The following is a 27654-nucleotide window of genomic DNA, read 5'->3' as shown; positions in this document are numbered from 1 at the left end:
TATGACCGCTCGTTACTCGTGGTAGCACTGTATTTTAAATGCTATCACGGGGTCATTTATGCTTGTGCATATATGTCCTCATTCATAGTACAGTGCACCCTGCCTCCTGGGCTGTAGGAGGCCTGCCTTAGGGGTGACTGACCTGTACTAATGGCAGTAAGGGAACTCTGCCTACACCTGGTGTGGGCACAGTGGCACTTGAGCAGCAGACAGCTCGTGCAGGCTGACATGGCAGCTCTGCAGTCTCACTTTTACTCGGGTCACACAGGGTGGCACAATCAGTGCTGCAGCACTGGTGACCCATTGCCCACCCTTGCCCTGGGTACCACTGGTACCAATTACTAGGGATGTACAGGGGTGGTAAAGTCCTTGCCAATTGGCATATGCACTTCAACATACAGTTTAAGGGAAAAAGCATACATACTGAGGCCTGGTTACTAGGCCTCAGTACACTAACAGGTCAAAAACAACAGCATTAAGCAGCAGAAATGGGGGGAAAAAGAGGGGGGCATCTGCAAAGAAGTCCAGTTTGCTACAGTAAGGGAAAGTTCTACTTTGTGCCGAGTGACAATCTTGCTGGGGTGCAAGGAGCATGAAAGGAAATGAAGCAGCATGTTATCTGTTTCATAATACACTTGACTTCAGCGATGTAAAATTGGTGGCTGCACCCCCAACTCTGAAAATTGTTCCAGCACCATTGCCTTAGTCTTCCATGTCTTCATTCCAGTTGACCATTCTCTATGAGCAAAGCAGTCTTAATTAGCTCAGCAAGTGGGACAACAGGATCGCACCAACTCATGCCTCATTTCTTCTTTGAGTCCCCCATCTGAATAAAACCATTTGGGTGCTTTCAACACAGGTTGTTTCGGCAGCGAGCTGACAAAAGCGTGTGATGAAAGACAAGACATCAGACCTTCCCCTGCTGATTATCAGATAAGATCAGGAGCCAGACAAAAGCCAAAAAATACAGAGTGCAGTGTATTAAATACTGATTCTGAATGTTATATCTCAATTCCAATATGTAAACTTGGAATACAGGTGTTTACTGAGGGAAACACCCGGAAGAACGAGTCCGGAACCACAAGGTTGTGAAAAACGAAAGCGAAACAATGCTTTAGTTTTTCACGACTTCCTGGTTTTGGTACCTTAACCATGCATGTCTGAACAATGTACATGCGTGGTTAAGGTACAGAAGAAGGGAGTCGGAGTGGACGCGGTGAATGAGGAGGTAAGTTGAGCTGGGACTGGGGCTGTTTTTTTGGGGGGGGGGGGGCTCGGGGTGATTAAGATGTTTAGGTTTTAGGGGCGGGGTGGGGACTCAGTGTATTTTTAGTATTTGGGGAGGGGTGGGGGGCTGGGGGTGATTAGGGTTGGGGGGGTTAGGGTTTAGGTTTAAGGGGTGGGGTGGAGGGCTGGGGTGGAAGCATGCTGGGCCGTGCATGCTGATTGCTAATGCCTTTACCAGGAATGCGTTTACAACGGTAAATTAGTTGTAAACGCATTCGTGGTAAAGGCATTAGTGGTTAGAACGAGGTTGTTGTTCCGACCTCGTTGTCAGTGGTTTAGGCACCCGTGGTTCCGAGAGGTAACCGTTTACTGTACCCTGGGTGTGGTAAATACCCCATCTTATTCCATACAACAGGGATTCCCGGCCTTTTGTATGTTAACATTGTTATCATAGCCTACAAAGAAATCATCACAGGCGGAAACCTGACTAGTGGGTTTCAAAGCAGTGAGATTATGTTCTATAGGTCTGGAGATTCAGGGACCAATGAGGCTACTCCTTCGACCACTTGAGGGCCGGAGTCAGATGTGCACAGTTACATTCTGGAATGAAAGAAAGGCTGCACTAAATAACACACATTAATCAGCCCTTTTGTTCTCAAGCTGCTCCTTGGTTAACAACAGTTGCATATCAATCCATTGCAAACTTAATAGCAAACACTGACTCACAGTGCCTGGCAAATATGAAAAACATTTAGTTCATTGCAACAAATTATATATTTTCCTTTTCATCAGACATGTGTTGCTACTCATTGTAATTATTTCAGCATTTAAAAGCTATTGGAACGAGTTTCTTGAAATAACAGATAACATGTCACCTAATAAGAATGAAGGAGAGAGAGCTTAGTTTAGCTCAATAGAGAAAAAGTGACTTCCTCCTCCTAAACCTACTTTGGGTCTGAAGACAATTGTAAAAAGGTTGACCAAGTTTCAGCACACACCTACAATTCACACACAGCACTGACAATACTGCCTTAAACTTCTCCAGCCTAACTAACAGTAAAATGCCCATCTGTGACTCTAAGGATGCATTCCTTAAGGAAAGCAAACCACCATGAGCCACTCACTCCAGCTGCACACAGGTACCGACAGGACATGCTCCTCATAGTATGCTCTCACCAAACTTACTCAAGGTTGTCTAAAGCAGACTTGAATATTTGTCAGTATGTTACTCTACTGCGGATCTGCCAGTTCACACTACTTGTTTTATAACCATGCTTGCTTACATCTCTTTTGGATCACTGCAATAGTTTTTTGCATGCCTCTTTCTGTTTCTTGATGAGATCTACCATGTTGTATTGCCTGTCAAACATTCGCTATACCCAACTTTTTGATTAGGCTTCAAAGTCTGTTGTCTTATAAAATTTTCAATAAAAATAGATGAAAATAAAAAATTCAAACAATGCAAAGATACAGCTGTTTATTAATTTTATGTGCTAACGTAATGCCTACCTTGGTGCACTTCCCACGGCACTAGAGAATCGATTAAAGACCATCCTTGCTTGTAATAGGAAGTTGTTAGATCCAGCCAATCTGCTTCCATGTTGCTGACTGTGGTTCCTTTTCGTGTAACCTTCATTGACAGACTGCCCTCATGATATGTCCACCCAGCAGAGTCATCATCATAAATATTAAAGACTGCGTATAATGTAGTATCTAGTGGAAAACCAAAATCAAAATATCAGAAATGACAAAACATGCAAGTAAGCATTATCAACAGTGTAAACTGGAAAAGCTGCTTGTGCTATGTCTATATTCTGAATATCTGCTCCAAAAGAGTGTCTAGCTTTCATATACTGAAACTGGCTTCACCATTTTTACTGTGATGGCAGATTCCCATGAAGGCCATTCTTGGAGTCTGTCTTAGCTTTGACTTTTCAACACTAGCAACAACGTTTAAACACCATAAAATCTGTTCATTTTAGAGAAAGTAGATTTTGCTACTAGTATTTTAAATACTAGCCCGACCAATTAACCACTTGCTGGACCAATGGAACAGTTTTGCATGTATTTATGTTGAGACTACTAGACAGCACAAGCACCGTCTTTCGTGGCTTGCTGAGGACATAGAGGGGCTTTGAGCCCACCCATTGCTTACCATTGGTCAGTTTTCCTATTCACTCTCATTTCTCTGCTTCTTATAAGTGTCCCAGCTTCGCAATTTTGCGGTTATGCTTCCCATGGAGCATTGCCATTTTACATTCTCTTGGTTCTCATTGCTTCCACCGCTTGCTTGTCAACTTTTTTCTTTTGGAGTGAAGAACTCCATTTGAGTGCGTATGCTATTGAATTCTCTCCCCCCGCACTCAGTGTTGCACTCTGTTGCATGACTGCATCTCCCCAAACCCCACCCTGCTGCTCGCTTGTGTGCTTTTCCTCACCTGTGTCCTCCCCTTGTTGCTTTTCCTCAAACCGTGGGCTACCTTCGCTCCCAAACTCCTGTGTTACTATTTGGTCCCTTCAAGTCCTTCGCCCATTGCTTTCACATCCTCTCCCATGTTGATTTAATACCCACTTACCTCCCCTGTGGTGCTTCACTGTACGCTGCCCACCCTATCCTATGTTGCTTTGACTCCGCCTGCTCCCAATAAAAATAAAAATAAAATACTTTTACGTGTTATATTTTCCTTATAGTTACAGATCCAACTCGGTTTGGTAAGTGAAAATAAAAATAAAAGTACCAGTGTCATTTTTTACGCACGTGCATGTGAGGCGCACACACCTACAAAATGACGTGAGCGGCCGTGTCCCAGGTTATTTTTCTTATTTTTAGCCACACAGCACAGAATTGCGAATGCTGGACAATGTGGTTAAACACAATTGGCAATGCTTGTTTTGAGTGCTAAGATTTGTATTTTGTCCAAAAAAAGGAACTTGGTGTGGTGTCTTGCGTTGCACACATCTTTATGTTTGCTCTGAGTGAGTAAAGTAATCTGATAAGTCTGTAGTTTCATTTTGGGGTTGTCATGATATCTAGGGATGGGATGGTGTTCTGTATTCAAGGATGAGATGAGGGTTTGGTAGGACATGTGAGGATCTGCTGCTTCAGGGTGAGCATCTCTTCCTTCACCCCAGTGCGTTTTTACTGATAATGAAAAAAATTAAGGAGTCTCACATATGAACGAGTTTGGAGTTGGTGGCCATGCTATTAAAGTTTGGATCAGCTGCTCCACTTGTGCACTCACAAAGATTCTAACCTACTGATTTCAAGAGGTGGGTCAAGGATTGTGGCTTGTTGTTCAATGTACTTGCTGGGCAGAGACACCATTTCCAAAGTCAAATTGATAGCACTGCTAGCGCACTGTGATAAAGGTAAAAAGGTTCAGTGGCAGAACAACAGAAAAGGAGGGTTGAAATCTAGGACTGCAGAAGACTGTAGAAATTAAATCCAGCTAAGTCTATTCATATAACCTGTAGTAGCTATCTCACTATCGCATTATTTAAAGCAATCTCTCTCAGACCGATAAGGGTTGTACTCGACACCTGACACAGTATTTCATCAACTGCTGGTGTGTAAAACGATGAAAAGACAAGCCTCAAGATACAATTGAAGGACACTTTCACTGTTTCTCATGATCAATAATGTGACCCTATTATAGAAGCTTTCAAAGTTTGTTATAAATATGTGCAGAGCCTTGTCTTAGGCAAGGGATTTCATTGGCCTTTGCTAAGAGGGTGGGGTGGGAGACTTTGAAAGGAGCCGGGGAAGATTTACTTGTTTTTTCTGTGATCACAGCCTTTTTTAAATAAGTACATACCTACTCTAAATGCAGACTACTAAAGTTTTCTACAACAGGACTTATTGTTGGATTTGAGGGTGTTGGACCACAAACATAGTGTGATGTTACCTGCACTGGTAACATTGGCACGGCGCATGAGTAATTTGAGGATCATGCAAGTTCTTTTATTTTAGCATACCAGACAATATGACTTTCACCCACCCTGTGGTAAGTTTTCTGACGTCAATTCAGCATGCTGCTGCTGTGAGTGACCACTCTGCATGCCCGTGTGTCATGACCACATACAGTCCGTATACAATGCAATCAAACTGTATTAATTTAGTTAGCCTTTTTGTGTAGCTAGTACAAGCCCAAAGAGCAAGTGCTTTAGACAGAAACTGTAAAAGAAAAGCATATGTATAGGAATATAAAGGTAGTACTAAAATGATATATAAAATAGTGACCAAGGTGTGGGGTATGGAAACGAAAATAACAGATAAGACCGTATGAGTTTTCATGCTAGTGGCTGCATCACAGCTGGGTAGACAAGGGGATAATTTAGAGCCTGGCAGACTCTTCTCTGTTCTGCCATGGCAGAGGAGGTTTGTACTAGAATGCCCTGGTGGAAACACAGCCTGCTTGGCAGAAGTCGGCAAGACTTTAGAGAAACTGTTACTAGAAAGGCTCCCATGAAGACGATGAAAGTTTCCTCAGCGGCCATCATTTTTCAGACAGATGCTCAGAAAACTTTTTGTCATTTTTTTTCAACAAAAACAAGCTCCAGAAGCAGGAGTTTATTTTTGTAAAAAAACAAAAAAAACACTAGTTTCTTACACCCTAGGAGTTTTCTCCCAGACTGTGGGCATAATTTTTCTTCTCTTTTTATGTTTGCAAGGAAGACTGGTTCGTTGATTCCTATCTGCTGCTCTTTCAGGGCTCCGGATTTTTTCTGTGAAATGTTTCCTATTTATTTCATCAATCTAGGGTGACTGTCCTTTGTCTCTGTTATCTGGTGCACATCAGATACCTACTCTGCGCCTCTTATGTGATGCTTAACAAGTTCTCCCGTGTATTGACGTTTTTAGTTAGTTTTTGCTGTATTTTTACTGTTATGATGTAACATATTCTTACTACAGCACTATTCACGATGAGTCGGTGCAAAGCACGGTTGAGAAGGGGGTAATAGAAGGATTTTGTGCACTTTGTAGCTGGTGCAGATGGTCGGATTATGGTGATGAGAAGAATTTATGCATTGTTTGGGTCTTGAAGGTTTGGGGAATGTTGATAGCTTGACAGAATTTACGAGTAGGATTTACAGGGAAATGCTGCAAATAATTCTGAGATGTGTTTGTTCAGAGTGGAGAAATATTTTAAAAAACGCATTTAGTACTAAAAAGACATCACTTTGGCATGACGAAGCAGATACAGCATACGTCAGTTGTTATGGACTAATTAACAGCAATAAGGGAACATTACCACTTGCAAATTAGGTGTGCAGCCTGAATATATATATTGACCAGTTTATGCTACAATGTCACAATGGAAGGATACCTGAAGTGTGATTCAGGGGATATCTCATGTCAGAGTAAGGTCTTGCGGTTAAAGGTAAAACAAGTAAGGATTTTTTTAAACATGTTTAATTGAGTTTATATCATGACCTATGCAACTTCCTAAGTGTCATTACGATATACGTGTATGTCATCAACAAACAAGGTACAATCACAGATACAAGCATTTCTGTACAACAGTCTCCACAAGTGAGATCTCCCAAAAAACAGCTTATGTGCCATGTTTAGGCCTAAATCATGACAGCATACAAAAAAGTGAAACCTAACAAAAACAGAAGATAACTAAAAAAAAGGAGCAAAAACAAGCTTCCACTGAAGCATCTGACAATCACATTCAGAATGGTACTATGACTTGGTGGGGAAAGCAAAGGTCAAGGGGGCCCTCTTCCATGCCCACGACACAGGGCTCTCCTCCATGCCCACAGACCAAGTTGTGAATATGTTGGGCCAGCATATTCGCTGTACTGCGTCCCCCTATTATGGAATATGTAATGCCATCAATCCTCAGATACATCCCCACCTGGAACACAACGGATTGGTCTAGCTTTATCTACTGGAGACAATCCTGCCGGGTGGTTTCCCAAGCCTGCACATCCACAGGACTCAACAGCCTTCATTTTGCTTCCATTTTTAGGTCAAGCGCAAAAAGCACTTTAACATGTTGTAAGCATTTTGGGCCTTTAACCACGTCCACTGTATGCCCATCACTTTCACTCGTTCGTGGGCATGCCTTTCAAAAATCCTTTATCATCATTGGTAAATGCTTTACGTTTGTCCCTCCTGGGGGCGGTTTTGTTACCACCATGCAGACTGCCCCTGTTACATGGATAATTGCATGATTGCCGATATGTTTGAATGCGGGCAAACTTCTTTTTCCTTTTGTGTCTCTCCTTGGCACTCACGCTCACGGCAGCCGTGGTGTTTTGCATCGGCTCACTTAGGTCAACTGTTTTTACTTTTCATTTTCAATTTGTGTGGCAAGAAAAGTCCAGTTAGGAATTTACAACGCTAATAGCTTTAACTTGAGTAATTGCAAGAGCCATTGCATTGCAAAGCTTGTTAGTAGTGCCCTATCGCAACTCTTTCTTTCATCACCAGATGGAAGGTCTACATAGGCATTTCCAGAACAGAGGAATTTGAAAGCAAGCTAGTATTAGGGCTACATCTATAAATATAGAGGTAATAACATTAGATTTAGGTCTCTGAAAAAGCCCAAGCAGGAACACTCATTTTAATAATATTTCTACCAGTAGATTCATTCATACAATTCAGCACTGTATCCCACTGGTTCGCAAGTACAGGGCAATCCTACACCATACTGTAGAAATCAGCCCACTCTATATGGCAATGTGGGCAAACCGCATGTGCCTCAGGGAACATAAGGTTAACTCTTTTAAGGGTAAGATAAACTGTGTGAAGATAGTAATACTGGATTAATTTGAACCGAGCTTTCTGGGAGGCACGAGGAGTACATTTCAGAATATTATCCCAGTCACTATCAGACAAGATCGATATCTGCAGCCTAGTGTCCAAGCATTTTGTTCAGATCATACTTTGGTTAGGCTTGAAGCACTTTGTATAAAAGGGCTATCGCTCTAACTTTGACATCAGTAGTACATATTTCCTAAAACTCTTCTGAGGGCTCCAAAGCTCTACATTTCCATTTACTTGATATTGTGACCCCTACCGCCCTATGTATTAAAACATGTTGTGCACAGAGCTAGTAATTATCAATCAGAATATGAACATCCTTTACCTGACCATTTGCAAACCACTCCCCAAGTGTGGCCATACCCTTCCTCTCCCTTTCATGCAATCCACACCAATTGCCCTCGTGCAGAAGCAATATTAATGCCATTATCAGGAGATCTCTTGCATAAGGGAATTAGATTTGTGTCCTTTGAGGAGTAAAGATGTTGGAAAATAGTACTGACCCTGACCTCAGATGCAGAGAGGATTAGGTATTTCTAATGTAAATAAAGATTTAGAATAAGGTGATAAGAGCCCTCTACCTCTGTAAATACTAAAATCTCGTTCTGCCAGAACCAAAATGCAGAGACGCTTTTTGGAATGTTTTCCTCCTTAGCCCAACATTTAAGATCTAAAATAGGTTCCTGACCAAGAGTAAAATGTTTGCCTCTCTTAGGCTAGGAAACATTCTCTATTGTACTTTGCTCATCAAAAATAGAGAGGTGGCCCATTTGGGAAACTTTTTTAAGAATTAAAATGTTCTTCCTTTCTTCCAGATATCTAGGACACCAGAGATTATGCACTCCACCAAGACTAGGGCAAATTAAGCTACCTGTGTACACAGAAAATACAGCTGCAGGTACTTGAGCGAACACACCACTGATGTACAGAAATGCATGCACACCTGTATCACTGCCAAAGTAGTCTTAGATTTTTAAGTATGTACAGTTATTATGCTACTTATTATGCTAAAAGCAAACCTGCAGCATCCAAAATACAACGCTCTGTTAACTAAACTCAAGAACTGTCTGACGGTATCACTTGACAGTGCCTGTGGGCAGCTATGGCAATGCACTAATACAGTAATTAGCCGAAAAGTGTTGAAACTGCGACTAGTTTTTGTTTTGCTTCTTTCAAGGCATTCGATTTATTTTATGAGTTGACATTTTGTGACATGAGCCACAATAACAGAGTACCAAATGTTCTAATTGTGGCAGCATACACAAATAAGCTGTATTATAAAAATAACCGACCCTAATGAGGAAACATTTGATTCCATTTGGGAGTTTAAAAGAACCACGAACGTCTTTCAGTTATGCAGATTTGTGTGAGTGAATGAACAGCTATATACCAGATGTAGGAAGCATTAGCTATTCGCAAATGTGATGCAAACTGCAAACAATAAACCAGCTTATATAGATGCACTAAATCTTAAGAAAATGCATTCACAAAAATTACATTACAGTGAGATTAAAAAGGAATAACAATTTAGCAACATGTAGAGATTCCTACGAAGCCATTACCAAATACTCATTTACCAGTAAGTACACAGCATTGACAAATAGCGAATGGTTGCAAAAATAGCAAACTGCATTTGCGTTTAAAGAATTTAAGGTGGTACCAAATGCAAAGTATAAAAAGAGGTCGAAAATGCATCGCAAACTTTCAAAATGGCAGAACTCTATGCAGTAGCGAGGAGGTTATGGATTGGGGCAACCCAACAGAGGAAGAGTGAAAGGATTTTTAGACAAAAGTTGAATCTTTTCGTTTAAACAGAAGAAAATAAATATGCTCAATAAAGGCTAGATAGATAGGTGATACTTGAATTCATTGTTGAACTGCAACCAATGCTAGCGAGGTATTCTCAACTTAGTCACACAATTCCTACACACATACGGGCACTACAGTGCATATGTGTACTTGCATCAGAAAGCTACTAGCATAGCAGAAAGCGCCCTATAACAACTTTTTTAAAGCCATGCTGTCAAGAATGCACTCACATATCACATTTCCCAGTACACTAGCACAATTACAAATTATAAAGGTGTAATTTTATGGAAAAGCACGTTATTCCCATGTTGATGAGGGCACAGATGATACCTTTGTCCTATTCGGACCCCCTCAGAAAGTGAATATCGGTAGAGCAACTGGAATAGACAACTATCATTTAATAATCAGGTGGTGTGCTATGCTAGGGGTACAATCACAGACACAATATCATGGCATCCTGTGCTATGTACAACTCTTACACGTTTAGACACTCACCAGTGTACGACTGGAAGGAAGAGGAGACCTTTAAGACAAGTGGTTATTTAGTAAGACATAACACCTTCTGACTATGTTTTACTGAAGAGTATAATACTAAAAAAATGAACAGTAAGATACATTTGTTTGATGACAGTGCGTATGTCTGACATCTTCACCTGGCATTGGTGTGGGCAGAGAAGGCTGCCTTAAGGGACTCCAAGCCCCTACAAACACCGCGTTGTAAAGGAGGCAGGCCAGTCACCGAAACACGCTACACAGCGCTTGCAGGTCTTCCGCTGTGCGGGACATCTTCACCTGCCGTTGGTGTGGCTAGAGAAGACTGCCTCAATGGACACCAAGCCTCTACAGACATTGCGCTGTAGATGAGGTGGGGCCAGTCACCCAAACACGCTACAAAGCGCTTGCAGGGCTCCCGCTACACAGGACATGTTCACCTGGCGTTGGTGTGGCCAGAGAAGACTGCCTCAAGGGACTCGGAGTCCCTAAGGACAACTCACTGTAGAGGACGTAGGGTCTGTCGCCCAAATGCGCTACAAAGTGCTTGTAGGAATCCCACTGCGTGGGACATCTTCACCTGCCGTTGGTGTGGCCAGAAAAGGCTGCCTCAAGGGATTCCAAGCCCCTACGGACATTGCGCTGTAGAGGAGGCAGGGCCTGTCACCCAAATGCACTACAAAGCGACTGCAGGACTCCCGCTGCAATTCAATATTATCAATGTCTAAACCATCATCATCATCTTGCAAACGGGATTCGAGACAGACAATCAGCTCGGAAGATTTTTCCACCTGCCAAATGACTGATTTGAAACGTATATTCATGCAACTTTGACACCAATCTAGTTAGCCTTGCAGAGACGTTGCTGTGAATGCCTTCTTTGAAAATATAAACCAAGGCCCATATTTATACTTTTTTAGCGCCGCATTTGCGCCGCTTTTTGATGCAAAAGCGGCGCAAACTTCCAAAATACAATTGTATTTTGTAAGTTTGCGCCGCTTTTGCGTCAAAATATGACGCAAATGCAGCGCTAAAAAAGTATAAATATGGTCCCAAGAGTTTGTGGTCTCTGTGCATCTTGCACCTTCGTCCCTAGATGTACATCTTAGATTTCTGAATAGCCCAGATGCACACCAGAGCCTTACGTTCTGTGGTGCTGTACTGTTTTTCAAAATTCTTAAGAGATCTGGTTTGTTCTTTGCCACCCACATTTTTAACTTAAAACATCCCCTAAACCATAGTCTTTATGGCCTTTATCAATGAGAACATCGATTTGATCTCTGCCTCTGATATAGCATGCCCTAGATATTCTAATTCCTTGGCTGCATATTTGAATTTATATTTTCCAACTGTCATGCATCTCTCTCTCAGAATAGATCTTACCTTTGCAAGTGTGAGACTGTGCTCTTCCAATGACTCTGCAAGTACCAAAATGTTGTTTTGGTAGGCTTGTACCACTTTGATGTCAGCAAAAAGAATATCCTTCAATTTTTTGAAGATGCTGGTTGTTGGTGCCAATCGAAACGGTAGCTTTACGTATTTGTAAGCCCCAAAAGGTATGACAAAAGTCATTTCTTGAGATTCCTTATCCAACACAACCTGATGGTAAGCCAACCTCAAATCGATGACAGAAAACCATTTACCTCATTTCACATATTGTGGGCAAGGAATGCCAATTTACTAGGGTGTTGCATTCAAAGTGTGCAGATCCACGGACAACCTGATCTTGCCTGATTTCTTACATGTGGCAACTATCGGAGATACCCATTGACAGGACTCAATAGGTTCTATGATTTTTTGTGCACATAAGTCTTTGAGAACATTTTTGACTTCTTCCTGGACACTCAAGGGGACTTGCTTACTTTCTGAACAAAAGGTTGAGCATGTGGTTTTAACTTAATATGATGGACAAAACCTTAGACAGTCCCTACTTCATGTGGGAACACCTCCTTGTATTTGAACAGAATGAACTCAATTGGTTCTTCAAGACCACAAATCAGGTTAACTGACACTATCCTAGCGACCACAGGAGTTTGAGAACCAGGTATAAGGTACAATACCATTCTTGTAAGATCTTGCCACCCAATGATGTCCTTACCCTTAATGACAACATAAACTCTGGTGTCTATCTCCCCTCCCATACATTGCGCTTCAGCTACAAAATATCCTAACATGTCTATGTCCTTCTCTCCGAAAGCTTTGGGACAAATGTCAGGTGGAGACAATAATTTGTTGTTACCCCATTTATCATAGAAAATGGTGTCTCGGATGTAGGAAAGTACCCTCTTTTTGGCATAGTTAACACAACCTTTCGCCTGCAGTCAGTATGCTTTGACTGTTTTCACTGGAATCCTGCTAACCAGGACCCCATTGATTGTGCTCTCTCCCTCTAAATTTGGTTGCTTAGGACTTTGCACACCCAACAGTTGGCATACTGGTGCCCCCATATAAGTCGCTGGTATATGGTACTTAGGTACCCAGGGCACTGGGGTACCAGGGGTTCCTCATGGACTGCAGCGTGTATTGTGCCACCCATGGGAGTCCATGCAAAATGTGACTGCAGGCCTGCCATTGCAGCCTGCGTGAAAAGGTGCATGCACCCTTTCAATATAGGTCAATGCACCAGGTCACTGTAAGTCACCACCATGATTGGCCCTCCTAGCTCAGAGGGCAGGGTGCAGGCACCTCTGGGTGAGGGCACCCCTGCATGAGCAGAGGTGCCCCTATCAACTCCAGCCCCATTACACTGGACCTCGTAAGTGCAGATAAACCATTTTACCAGTGTGCTGGACAAAGGTCCTGTGTTCAGCTACATAATGGTAACTCAGAACCTGGGAATCATGTCATATCAAATATGTCGGAATCATACCCCAATACTGCTGCCAGTATTGGTTGTATGATTCCATGCACTTTGGGGCTCCTTAGAGGACCACAGCATTGCTCCTACCAGCCTTCTGGGGTATTCTGGGCAGCCCACGCTGCTGCTACCCCTCAGACAGATTTCTGCCCTCCTGCTTCTTGACCAACTCAGGCAGAGGAAGGCAGAACAAAGGATTTCCTGTGGAAGAGTGAGGTAACACCCTCTCCCTTGGAAATAGGTGTTACATGGTTTGGGAGAGGTAGCCTCCCCAACTCACCAGTATGCTTTGAAGGGCACATTTGGTGCCCTCCTTGCATAAACCAGTTTGCATCAATCCAGGGACCCCTCGTCCCTGCTCTGGCGCGAAACTGGACAAAGGAAAGGGGAGTGAACACTCCCCTGCCCATCACCACCTTAGGGTAGTGCCCAGAACTGCTCCAGGTGGCCACTTGATTCTGCCATCTTGAATCCAGGGTGGGAAGAGGTCCCTGGGAGCATCAGAGTGGCCAGGTCAGGTAGGTGAAATCACAGCCCCCTTCTGATAGGTGGTCACGCTCTTTGGTGACCAATCCCCTTCCTGGGCAATTTAGGGTCTCCCTCTTGGGTGAGACCTGAGATTCGGCCTGCAAGATTCCAGCAGTACTCCTCTGCAACCTCTACTTCGACTTGAAGCCACTGGAACTGCGACTGGACTCCCCAGGAACCAACAATCTGCAACTACAGCGACGGCTCTGCTCTGCGACACTGTTTCTCCAACTCCTTCCAGCAACTACAACATTTCCCTGGCTGTGCATCCTCTGACGGTGGTGAGTCTTCCACCTGAAGAAGCAGTAAGAAGGAATCTTCCTTGGAATGAAGGAGTCAATCCCCTGGCTCTGCAGGCACCAACTGCAACGATGACCGGCTGCATGGATCTGCTCTCCTTCGGAACTGCGTGGATCCTGCATCACATGTGGGGGCCTGGAGTGGTCCCTTTGGTCCTCTCTACCGGCTGTCCAACTTGGGAGACAGTGAGTCTTTGCCTCTACTTGCAGGACAGTACCCCTGTACACCACAACTCTTGCAGCTACTGAGGCTTGTTTGCTCCTCCTTAAAGGGATCTTCAGGCTCTGTGTATCCAAGGCCTCCAGCACTCCTTCCTGCAAAGCACAGACTCCTACTGCTGCTCCAGCAACATGCGACTACTCTTCTGATGTGCTGACTGGGCCTCACTGTGACTCCTGTGCTTGCTGCTAGTGGGTTGCCTGTGGGGGCTGCCTTCTCTTCATGTGACTCTCACAGCTGTTGAGGGTCACCCAAGACTCCCCTCCTTGGGTCATGTCCCCTGGACTTTGCTGGTTCACTTCAGATTTGCAAACCTTCTTCTCAGTCTCTTGCATTTGCCAGGGCCTGTTGGTAGGTTTCCAGCACCACTAACCAACTGCATCTCGACTGCTGATGTGGGACATCACTTGTATCACTTCTGGGACTTTTCTCCATCTCCTGTGCTGCACTGCTGACCTTATTTGTCCACTGTCGACCTGGTCCTGCATCCATAGAAGGGTGGGTCGTGGCTCCTATTCCTTTGCAGGTCCTCTTCTGTCAGGATACAACTTTAGTTTCTTCCAGTCTTGTCTGGGTTTTGCACAATCCTTGTCTAAAGTCCTCCTGTTGGTTTTGGGGAAAAACAGGTACTTACCTCTGCTCTCCTGGTTGGTGGGGGTCACTCTGGTACTCACCTTTTGGGGTTCCTAGTTCCTCTAGCTCCCTGCTACTAATTCCACTTCCTTGGGTGAGGACTGTCTTTCACATTCCACTTTTTTAGTATATGGCTTGGCCAACCCCTAGGGCCCTCACTATTTTATATTGCTTTTACCAATGCTAATTGCTTTCTATGCTATTTACAGATTGCTAGTGTGTATGTAATAATGTGTTTGCTTACCTCCAGTCAGGAGACTGCCTATACCTTTATTTCTGTAACACTGTGTGGTACTTTGATGTGTGTAAGTGCTGTGTGACTATAGTGGTATTGCATAAGCTTTGCATGTCTCCTAGATACGTCTTGGCTGCTCATCTACAGCAACCTTTAGAGAGCCCTGGCTTCCTAGACACTGTTTACACTTCACTAATAGGAGATACCTGAACCTGGTATAAGGTGATAACAGCATAGGTGCTCACCACACACCAGGGCAGCCTCCTACATCGGAGGATGTGTTTGAAGAGCCGGAAGCTGACATAACCTGTAATGAAATGTTGTCAATCAAGACTTCACAAGTGGGACTTTTCACCTTTGTACTAATCATATTACATTTAATGGTTACAACTATGTTATCTATGGACTCAGAACAATAATTGACCTCCAGACCTACATTGGTAATACGACAGTTTTTCTGCTCCTACACACAATTTGAAAATGTCCTAAATGTTTGCAAGCAAGACAGCGTTTGCCTACTTCAGGTCAGCCTGAAAAGTTCCTCAAATGATTCCTGGAACCACATTTAAAGCAAGTTGCTGGAGTTTTCTTTGAGTTGCTGCTCTGTGTCTGATACTTTCCTTTTGTGTTTACCAAACATACAGTCAATTTCTTGTACGGATGTGAATGCTGCAACTAGATTAACTGTGGCCTCAGGATTCAAAACTTTAGATATTAAAGATCTCTTGATAATTTTTGCCAAATCTAAGAACTCAGTAAGAGTGGGGTTGTGATAGCTGAGTAATTGTTCTTGAATTTGTCTTCAAACACAACTGAAAATGAATTGATCACAAATATATGTGTCTTAAGTTCGGACCAAACTCGCATATGGCAGCCAAACCTCTGACAACAGAAACATTCTTCTGCCCCGCCTCTGGAAGTTGTTTGCGTTTAAAAAAAATATGTCTCTCAAGCATGACATTGGGTTCTTCTGCAAATTGTTTGGGTAAGCGTTGGACGGCCTATATATTCCACTGGTCCCGACTGACTGCGAGGTGCAGAAACAGGTGGTAAATTGACACATATTTGTTGAGCAGCTTGACCCAAACTACCAAATAAAAGTCCAAACCTGTGCTCTGGGGTATAATTGCTTGCAATAGCCACTAAGTGGTTTTCAAATAAACAAAACCAATGTGTCCACTTCAAGACCGGTTTCCCAGGCTGGGCCAAGAAAGAAGAAGGCTGTGTGATTTCACAATTAAATTTGGTGAATATAAGGTGCTGATGACAGAAAGCACAATACCAGTGAAAAACAGGTTGTAGACTGATAAACAATTCATAGATGTTCAAAAGTTTGAGTGGAATAAATGGATTATTCTCTTAACAAACATTGTTATTTTGATTGACCTTAATCAACCTGAGTGACAGACATTGCAATTTCCAAACATAACAGTGGTGAAGGAAAGGGCCAGTGCTTGTATCACTGACTTTAAAATGAAACAAATACACCCAGCAGAGATTGCAGTATGAATGATGAGAGAATATCAGATTCAGCCTAATCCAAGATGGCTGCTATGTATGACATCACAAGTATGGCGTAGCACAAGGAAACAAGCTTAATTTACCCTGGAAACTACAAAGGCAGTGGCGTATCCAAGCAACTAATTCCAGTGTCGTTGCGCTGAGCAGATGCGCTATATGACGGTAACAATAACGTGCATGCAGCGTGGAGAGATCCAAAGTCGCTGTTGCAAGCACGCAGAGGGAAATAAAATTTACTTGCCAATTGGTCCCAAATCTGAGGTAACCACTGGTGATTCTCCTCCAAGCTAGAGGGAACACCTGTGGTTGACGATGCCGTGAGATCCTGATGAGCGACGAGATGCGGGATCAACGAAGAACGGAGGAATTGAAGTGCCGAGAAGGGTGTCGGTGGGCAGAGGAAGAAAAGCCCGAATCGTTGCCAAATCCGTGGTATAATGAAGAGTACGGTAGGTGAGTAGAAGAACAGGCTTCATTGCCAAAGCAGACCACCTACGACCAGCAGCGACCGGTCGGCTTGGATTCCTCCAACAACTGACACTGTCAGTTGGAATCCTTGCTTACCGTTCAACTCACTGGCACAAGCATATTCAATTGTAAACAAGACATGTGGAGGCACGTGTCCATAAACATGTACATTGCTTTACAACAGGTGGGGCCTTTTGCTCAAATGTGCTACAAAGCACTTGCAGGACTCCTGCTGTGTGGGACATCTTCACATGGCATTGGTGTGGCCAGAAAAGGCTGCCTCAAGAGACTCCAAGCCCCTACGGACATCACACTGTAGAGAAGGTGGGGCCTGTTGCCCAAATGCACTACATACCGCTTGCAGGACTCCTGATGCGTGGGACGTGCTCGGGCAAAGCACAGGCCAAGGGTGGGCCCATCTTGCACTCATCATCCCCCGGAGGAGGCTGGGCTGGGCCACACCCCTAAAATCTCATACTAAGGATGTGCAACTAGGTTGGTGTGTGACCTCCCCTGTTTGTTGTGTGTAACCTTTGTCTCTATATACCAGGCAGAGGTGGCAAGGTAGTGGAATCCAACTGCTGAAAAACTCCAGCAATGTACTCTACTTTTTTACTTCCCTTCAAAACTCTCAGACACTTCGCACACTGCAAATGGGGAAATGTTGACTACTGTTTTGTTTTCACTAATGACCGAGCTGACAAAAATCTCTGGAATGCACTTCTCAGTTCAAAGAAGACATTTATTATTATTTCACCACGAGGTTCCTAGAAAGGAGATTAGCATGTTGAAATCACATGTTTAAAAATAGTCACAGCAATGAAAGGGAAAAATACCAGAATGATTCTCAACTGCAATGTACACAGCAAATATATGTAGTTATATTATATTATAATTGTAAAGCAAATAATGAAGTAAAAATTCATCACTGCAAGGCCTGCCAAGCTCTTCATCTTTCTCATGCCAGCAAGACGATGACCCCATTCGACTGCGAGAAAGAGATTACCACCCTCACAGGACAAATATCAGGCATCCGACGGTAATAATCCTGATTGAGGCCACTCTCCCTCTCGCTGTCGCACTGGATCTTAAAGAACCAAAAGGAGCTTTCAGGAAAAAAACCCTCATTTAGCAATTCAAAACATGCTGGCTAGTTTAGGTCTGCTTTGAAAATAACACGTGAGGATTTGTCCACAGTCCCAATATGCTAAATCAAAACAAGTCTGTTCCCTTCTGTCTGAGTACATCCTTATCAACCAAAGCCCTTGGTGAGAAAAAGCACGAAAACAAGCACAGTTTACAATGTGGAAAAATACCAACACATTTAACATGGCAGTGTCTAACGCTACAATAAAGTCAATAGGCAGCTAAACTGAATACAAAATGTAGTCTGCAACTGGTGAACACTGCACAACTAATCTAGGTGCAAAGTGATGCAACACAAAGTCAGTGGTCAAAAACACATATTTCACTACAACTACCTACCTGCGCGAAGCAGCCCCAGCCCGAGAACTGAGCAATTATCCACCTAATCTATTGGCATCCACCTAATCCGCCACACCAAACCCTCCTCTCCTCCCGCAGCCCATCGAAACAAGCAACTTGAAAGGAGTATTGAGGGAGTGATAATCATCCTGCAATTGAACGTGGCCTGGATCTGATACAGCAGCAGCTTACCCTCAATTTCAATTTTATTTTTATTTATGATTTGGAACTCCACTGAGGTCCACATAAAAAGGGGAACAACAAAAGAAAAAAAGAAAAAAAAAAAAGGAAAAAAAGAATTCGTATTACAGCCAAATAAAAAATCAAATTTACCCTTTACCTCTAACTGAAAACCGATTAAAAGTTTATAGTAAAAATAAGCCAATAATCAAAATTACTATTTATACTTTACAACCAATCAGGTACCGAAAATTAAAATTAAAAGATATATACAATAAAATATTACATCAAAATCCTAGGTCATGGGTACCGACTTTGTATATGCACACTCAATGAAACTCCAATTCAAAAGAGGTAAGAAAATCGGAAGACAGAGCCGCGTTAAGTATTGGTGGTATATACCTGTACAAAAACAGCATTTTCACAGTCCAACCTTGCGCTCTATCAAAAGGGGCCTGCTTTCTTCAGTCCCACATATTAAATCATAGTAATATTATTATTATTATGAACAAGTTAAAAACAGTGATCCTATTAATTTATTTAACCAAGCCACCTGACTAGCCCTGCTACACAAATTTCTTAAAATAAGTTTAAAATACATTTGAAAAAATTAAATATTTTAAAACAGAATCTTTCATTCGGAGGATCATGCAGGGCTTGGAAAAACTCAGACACTGACAGCAGAGAGAGCTGAAGACAAATTGGTTTTAACCATTTACGCCAAAAAGGGGCAATAGAAGGGCAAACAAATAATACATGACGTAAGTCTTGAGATTCTGCCGGACAAAAGGTACGCTCCTTTGCGGTACCATACCATTTTGCTAGTAAGGTGTTCAAAGGCAGCAATCCCTGTCGAAGCAGCAACCAAAAGCGCCTAACGCTATGAGGGATATTCCAAATGAGATACGGTTGTGATTTTTTTATTACTAGAGTGTTAACTATGTTCGCAAAGGAGCTTCTTTTTTTACAGCTCTCTAATTCTTGGCGGAAGCTCAGGGTCCACGAAGCGTTCTTCAAAATCGCCCTCAATTGCAATGGAGAAAATTCTAGGAGTTGGCTATATAGCTCCAACCTTTCCAGAGCAATGGAAAATCTCTTACAAAAGGCGAATTTAGCCTTACTGTTATCTAAAAAGAGCTCTTTCTTTAAAAGTTATCTTATAGTGTTTTCTTCGCTCTTTAAAATTGAGGTGGCCAATCATATAAACCCGCTAATCCTTGAGCATACGTGCTTCTCAGCCCCATTTCCAGCGTCAGAGCCGCCACAGAGGCTGCCGTGTTAACAGATAATAATTTTCTGAGAATTTTACCTTCTACTTGATTTAGGAACCCCCATTTAGAGATGTCTATGAGTTCCACCCCATATAACAGGGATGCATGAATTTTAACTCGATACGCTGATAAAAGGTAAAGGAAATGCCTTCTCCCTGTAGCTGTATATAGAGCCCCCAAACCTCTTGCCTGACCTTCAGCCTTTGCTTTATTAGAGGTGATGTGGGCAACATCGCTAAGGTTCCCGCTCACGATTTTCCCTAAGAAGGGATAAGATTTCACAATTTCAAGATTTTGATTTCCCAATATCCAACGATAATTGGGGAAGGTAGTCTATTTTTTCCCAAGAGATAGAGAACCTTACTTTTGGACACGTTGTTCTTCGGATAATGAGAGTCAGAGTATTTTGACAAACGCTGCAAGCGATTCTGGAGGCCTTTAGGGGTTAAATAAAAAATTAAGATGTCATCAGCGTATAACAGGCAGCAAATTGGACGCTCACCCACTAGCGGGGGAAAACCATTACCCTTAGACAAAAAGGAGGGAAGATCTGAGATGTAAAGGGAAAAAAGCAGGGGAGTCAGTAGACAGTCCTGTTTTAACCCGTTAGATGTAAAAATCTTATGGGATAGACCTCTATCACCCCCAAGGAGGATTCTACACCAGGTATTGGAGTGGAAAGCTAATATTAACTCCAGGAGGGGTAAAGGTATCCCAAAGCAGCATAACTTAGACCATAGAAGATCTCTATCTACTTTATCGAAGGCCGTGGAGAAGTCTATGAAGGCAGCATAAGCAACCCCACCTCTCAGTTTAACATATTTTTCCGTAATAGTTTGAAGCACCACGATGTTATCTAGGGTACTATGTTTGCGCCTGAATCCAGATTGTTCCAAGGGGATGATGTTATTCTTCTCTGGCCAAGACATCAGTCTAGAGAGCAGACATTTGGTGAAAAATGTTCCCACCGCATCGATGAGGGCGATCTGACGATAATTACCAGGACAGGATCGGTCGCCCTTTTTTTTTATAAGGGTACAATTATGCTACCAACCCACGAGGGAGGAATACATCTAGAGAGGAAACATCTTCTAAAGACCACGTATAAGATCTTAGACCAAGAGCTCCTGTCCTGTTTTATAACTGATAAAGGAAGTTCATCTGGCCCCATTGCAGCGGAAGAACGCATCTCACTAATAGCACAGTCGATCTCTTTTATTGACAGGGGAGAGAGAGTGAGAATTCCTGGAATTTCTGGGAGCCGGAAGGGTGCAACCCCATTGGAGGCATACAGGGAGGAGATGGATTCTGACCAGCGGGCTTTGGAAATTTCAGCGGGGGAGGGACAGATTCTTGACCCACAACCTTCACCCACTAATGCCCAAAAACGCCTTGCCTGACCCTTTGTAGCAGCTTCCCGGAGTTGGATCCAGAGCCTGTCCCCCGCTTCTTTTGCAAGACAAATCTTCAGCCGCTTCTTTCTCCTTTTTAATATGACAACCCTGATTTTCCTTTCCTCAGAGAAAACTAAATACGGGGCCCTGACCAAGTTATTTATTTCTCTATTTAAGTCAAGCAATACGCGGGGGATTGTTTCCTGGGTTACTTTATGCCCCCCCGACAAGTTGTTAGCCACCAATTGCTTCAGAAGATGAGAAAAGTTTAGTAACTCAGTTCACTCCCAATTAATAAGATTAGCAACCACGGGAGCTAAAATTGCGGAAACACCAGCAATCCTCTTAAAATTCCACTGGGTCCTCCCAGTCTTATTAGAAAAACTCTGGGTAAACCCACCAGATATCCAAGAGTCTAATGATAATATGGAAGTTTCTAAGGTGATAAAAAACAAATTATGATCGCTATAAGGGGTACTTATTATCCTAAGATCTTCCAATAGACCTAATGAGGAGTAACCCAGTACTAAATAGTCTAAAATGGCAATTCCCCCCGGAGAAATATGCGTAAAAGAGGCAGGGGAATCCGAAGTGGACCTGCCATTAGCAATAATACAGTCGTTTTTTTAAAGAAGACTAAGGAGAAGCTTACCCCTTTTGTTTGTTTTTATTAGAGGGGGAAAAATACAGTCTGGGATACGCAGCGCTGTTTCTCTCTCTAAGTCGCTCGTTTGACATAGGGCAAAGTTGGAAATTTTGCAATTTAGATCTCCCATTAGTGCTATCAGAGGAGGGAACTCGGTATCTAAGGTGTCCCCTATAAAGGCAAATACCCTTTCTAACAGAGAATCGTACGCGGCCACTGGGGGCACATACGCATTAATTAATAACAAAGAGGTAGGCCCTCGCGAGGTATTATGCAATCGAATCGTAAGAGCCATGAAAAGGTTGCTGAGGTCTTTATAGCAGGAATAATCCCATTTGAGGGTGTTGGACAGTAAACAAGCTACCCCCCCTTTAGCATGTCCCCTTCGAGACGAAGAGGCCTTACAATCAACTACAAAATAATTATCCCACAGCAAGTCCGTGTCTGACCAAGTCTCCTGAAGACAAATTAAATCTGGTTTGAGTGCGCTGAGGTAAGATAGTTTTTCCCTACTAAATTTTACCCCGGCTGCATTCCAGGAAATTATTTTAAACCTCTATTAGGAAGAAGGCTGGAGTGGGTCCCTGGGCCCCCGATCTTGCACAAGGGCTCCCAGGAGCCAACCCCAATCTTCCAGGGCAGAGGTGGCTAGAAGATTCGGAGCGTGTCGTGTCTCCCACAGTAAAACCCACCTATCCTTCCCTGTTAAGGACACTTTGAGAGCCTGAAGATCTACTCTAGGTCTATAAATCGTAAAATCAGTGTCTTCAAAGTGGGCCGGGGGATGGGGCCTCTCGGAGCTTTTAGTCACAAACATTTCCCTTCCACAAGCAGTGTGGGACAAGAATGGAAACACATCAATCCCCCGACACTGCAGAGAGTCAGCATGAGAGAGGACCAGGTTCGCTGTGTGCAATAAGCTGAAGGCGACCCTAGCCCTGAGACCACCGCCGACCATCCTTAGGGAGACAAGATCAATATCTTTGCTGGAAATGTGATTCAAAAAACTGTATTCAGAAAAGCATCTTAACAAGGTGGACCTATTTAAAAGTCGGGATAAAAAAATGGGGAAAAAGTCAATAATCTGAGAATCCGAATTACAACCTATTGAAGGAGCTCCTTCCCTGGACAACAAGATAGAAGATTTGATGGAAATGGTCTTCCGTCTGGAGGGCAAAAATGGGGAGGCAGTTGGATTCAAGGCTGGGATAGTAGGAAGGTCGGTTAAGTGCATGCCTACAGGACCCGTATTGGTAAAATGAGGCCTACGCGGAGAGGGCATACTAGTCTGCATCGCATATGGCTCTATATGAATTTGAGGAGAGATTGTCCCATCAGTTATCGCTTCGGGAAACAGTACTTTCCTTCTTTTTTTTCCTGCTGATTTGTCGATTTGGTTTCCTCAATCTCTTAGGTTTTTTCCCACCTTTGGTGAAAGTTCTCCTCTTAGAATCTTCTACCGAGGATAACAACGGGGGGAAATTATGGGCCCTTTTTTTTGGTTGACTGCTCTTTCAAAGATGGGGAACATCTTCGTAGGGGGCTGGAGGCTTTGTGCCAGGGGATTGCCCCTCAGAGTGGGAGAGTCAAAAATAAATCGAATGAAGTCCACAGGACTACCCGGTAGTGACTGTACATCACTAGAACGGAAGCTTTGGGAGCTTCCTGCTTGAGTACCCACATCCTTGCACGAGTGCACATTTTGGGGTACCCTGGGGAGAGTCCTGGACGCCTTCTGATCAACAAGAGATTGTAAAGGGGTGACGTTAAACTGAGTAAAATCAAGAGATACGGCCTCCTTTTTATCTTTAGTCATCTCCACTAAAACTGCTGTTACGGAGTCAGGGATACAGTCTGAGCCCCCTACGAATTTCTACAAAAGCTTTAAAATGGAAGCAAGGAGGTTTTCCAGATTGAACAAAGAAGCTGAGAGCCTGACCTCAGATTCCAAAGGTGGAATGGGCTGGATTCCACTAACATCTAAGGCCGGCGACGCAGACAAATGAGATTGGATATATAATGAATCTTGTAACGACGGAGTACTATTAAACAGCTCCAAACCCGATGGAGTCGAAAGGGCCTTGGACCTAGGGATCACAGACAGAGGTGAAGGATCTTTTGCTTGGGGGTCATATCTCTGGAATAAAACTGGGTCCAAGTCTGGCAGTGTAAAGTCACAGGGACCGATAGCAGTAGACGCTGTAGGAATAATAGTGGCACTTTCCAGAGAGTTTTTCGGATCCAGGTCAGCGCAGGTGAAGAGGAGGGACAATGCAATGGCCCCAGCTCGCTCCAAGCGGGCCAAACAGACACAACAGACTCAGCAAGGGGGGTTTTAGGGCCCAATTCCAAGACCCTGGTTCCTTTTTCCTGGCTTGCTTCTGCCTGGAATGGCTCACTTAAGAGCTCCCCTGGGGACTCCATAGGTGACTCTGAATCCAGGGGTGCAATGGAGATGACTTCGCTTTTTGTTTCCTGTGATGAGGAGTTCTCTTTACCCCAAAAGGAGAGAAGATGCTTCTGCGATTGTCCCTTCAGCAAGAGTGCCGAGTTAGCCTTGTTCCGTATGGGGTTCGATTTAGTTTTAGAGCAAGACCTTCCTGAAAGGAGGAGATGACCTGAACGGAGCTTCTTCATGGTCATAAAAGCAGACAAACCAACAAACGAGCAAAGCCGCGGGGAGAGCCGCTCACCTGGGCTGGCAGACAGGCAGGCACAATGCCCTACTTGCGGAAAGCCTAGAGGACCGATGTATTCCTGCAAGGACAACGTACGATGTGGCGAATGATGCACCTCCCAGCCGGCTCACGTTCTTGCTTGCACTCCTCTCCTCTCCAGCCGCGCCCTGCTCAGCAGCGAGCCACCCGGTACACTCACGTAGGTATCATTTATGGGTCTTTGCAGAAATTTAAAACGTGAACTAATGTCAGGTATTTTGAAAAGATGGCAACTCTAATATCGTGGGTGGCAGTAGAAGTCCGCCCAGATGGCTGCCTGGTCCGTAACAGATACAGTTCCGGCCACCACGCAAAAAAATTTAGGCCCTCATTCTGACCTTGGCGGGCGGCGGAGGCCGCCCGCCAAAGTCCCGCCGTCAGATTACCGTTCCGCGGTCGAAAGACCGCAGCGGTAATTCTGACTTTCCCGCTGGGCTGGCGGGCGGTCGCCTTCAGACCGCCCGCCAGCCCAGCAGGAAAGAGGCTTCCACGATGAAGCCGGCTCGGAATCGAGCCGGCGGAGTGGAAGCTGTGCGACGGGTGCAGTTGCACCCGTCGCGTATTTCACTGTCTGCCCAGCAGACAGTGAAATACATGTAGGGGCCCTCTTACGGGGGCCCCTGCAATGCCCATGCCAGTGGCATGGGCACTGCAGGGGCCCCCAGGGGCCCCGCGACCCCCCCCTACCGCCATCCGGATCCCAGCGGTCGGACCGCCGGGATCTGGACGGCGGTAGGGGGGGGTCGGAATCCCCGCGGCGGTGCAGCAAGCTGCGCCGCCGTGGAGGATTCAATGGGGCGGCGGTACACTGGCGGGAGCCCGCCAGTGGTGCCGGTCCGACCGCAGCTTTACCGCCGCGGTCGGAATCCCCATTGGAGCACCGCCGGCCTGTTGGCGGTGCTCCCGCGGTCCTCCGCCCTGGCGGTCAAAGACCGCCAGGGTCAGAATGAGGGCCTTAGTGTTGTTGGTTTCTGCTTCCAGTTCGGAGGGTATATTTCTGTGTACATCTGATGAGAGGGCTCCAGGCCAGACGCTAACCACTTCTTCTGAGAACACCCACAGCCAGTATCCTCGGGGAAAGAACAAAACAAAACAGTGGGGAGTCCCCGGATTCTAATAATCGTACTGCGTCACAACGACTGGTTCTCCGGGGAATCAGTGGAGAAGGCTGGGGGCAAAGGCGAAATAGGTGAGTCCGCGGGAATACTGAAGATCCGCTGGTTTATGAACAGACGCCTCAAAGTCGTCACTTCATGCGTCCTGCCCCAATCTACTTAACTAGGACTATGGCTTTGAGAGGGACGGTCTGAAGCGGACAGAGCCTGGGTATAAGAGTGACGTGTGACTGGAGACACAATCTGCGCGGGTCTCAACCCTGGGACATGTAAACGGCAGTGATAGTGATTAGGGCAGCTGAAGCTCCTCCTCCAGGCCCCGCACCCCACAGTGACAGTTCCTCCTCCTTTCCTCGACTGTCCAAGGCGGTGTCCCTTTTAACTCCTGCAGTGCCACGCTCTCCCCTTCCAACTGACCCCCAGTCCCACCTGCTGAAACCGTCAGCTGCTGAAGCCGTCAGCTGCTTCTGCTCCGGTGTGTGCTCCGTGGCGCTGAAACCTGGTACCGAGGATTCAGTGCTCTTCCGGCTCGGTTTACGCTGCTCCTGGCTGTGCCACGCGACCCGGAAGCGCATACGCTACAAACCCAGTTAAAGCAGCGCACCTGGGCGCCAACAGCCCGGGAGGGCCGGAGGAGACTGACGAATAAGGTGCACTCCCTTGGATGGTGGTCTGGACTATAGCCTGGGGCGCGCCTGGTTGGCCGCTGACTCTGCGATGGCCCTGGCTGTATGGGGTGCAGCTCCGGCTGGTGCTGGCGACTGGCCGCCCTGCGGTTGTCTACTGGGTCGGAGTGTCGTTGCCGGCCACGTGGACACCGTGGCGCTGATCTCCCCATGGCGGCCTTTGGGTGGTGGTGTTCCTCAGGGCTGAGACAAGGCCTGAAGATCCAGGACTTCTGCTGGCCCGAGCCCTGCAGCCTTGCCGGCGGGCCCCGGGACCGGGGACTCGACCTCGACCATCGGACCATCACTACAGGAAGCCTCGAATGGGTGGTAAGGAGTCTCACCAACACAGGGGGGCACTGATCCATAAACCTCACAAACACAACCAGCAGCAACATTGACTCAATTGTATTACAGGCTTATCTACGCCTGGGATATGGCCTACTGGGTGTTGGATATAAAGCCACCGGATGGTTCGATTAACGGCTAAAGAAAGCACACCTATACAGAAACAAAGTGCTGCAGGACACTGCTGCTTTACCCCTGCCCCCCGGCATCCCCGAGTGGCCGGCCCTAGGGTTCTGCAAGATTGGTCTCTTGACCCAACAGACATTCCCCACCACACCCACTGAGGGCCGCAACCCCCTATGTGTGTACCGGATTCCCATAAAAGAGTCTGAATGAAACTGGAGTCCACTGCACCTCTTGCGGGCCCCGCCGCCTCCCACGGACTGCAGGCTGGAGGTGGGGAGGAGGGCCGGGCCGATTGGTGTTTCCGCAGCCATCCTGGGCAGGCAGATAGCTTCGGGTTGGAGGCTGAAGAACACGGAGCCCCTGCCAACCCGCAGCCTATCTGCCACGCCTGTGGACTTAGGGACCAGACACCTGGCCATAAGATCACCGTTGTGAGACACCTTGGATGAGAGCTTTGCTGACATTGGTGGCACAAGTCATAAACACATATAAGTGTCACTGCCGGCCAGCAACATTTAGACCATAAGCAATACTTACCTGCGCTCAGCATACAGTCCTCTAGGGGTTGGTCACACCACATCCAAGCTTTTGTTTAACAACTAAGGCATGCACCTAGGAAGAGTGGAGCACTGTACATGCACCG

At 45.1% G+C, this 27654-nt stretch overlaps 1 protein-coding gene across 4 annotated transcripts in view; it reads right to left on the bottom strand.

The window, feature by feature from the left end:
- The window catches only part of RFTN2 (raftlin family member 2), a 478219-nt gene that overhangs the window by 151978 nt on the left and 298587 nt on the right, over positions 1-27654 (bottom strand). For all 4 annotated transcript variants that reach the window (XM_069225820.1, XM_069225818.1, XM_069225822.1 and 1 more), the window contains one exon: positions 2737-2940. In XM_069225820.1, the coding sequence (XP_069081921.1) occupies positions 2737-2940 (204 nt within the window). The remainder of the gene's footprint in view (positions 1-2736; positions 2941-27654) is intronic.

The sequence above is a fragment of the Pleurodeles waltl genome, chromosome 3_1 (genome assembly GCF_031143425.1).
Source record: "Pleurodeles waltl isolate 20211129_DDA chromosome 3_1, aPleWal1.hap1.20221129, whole genome shotgun sequence".
Lineage (NCBI taxonomy): Eukaryota > Metazoa > Chordata > Amphibia > Caudata > Salamandridae > Pleurodeles > Pleurodeles waltl.
Note: the sequence above shows the minus strand (reverse complement) of the source record. Positions and strands in the feature narration are given on the sequence as shown.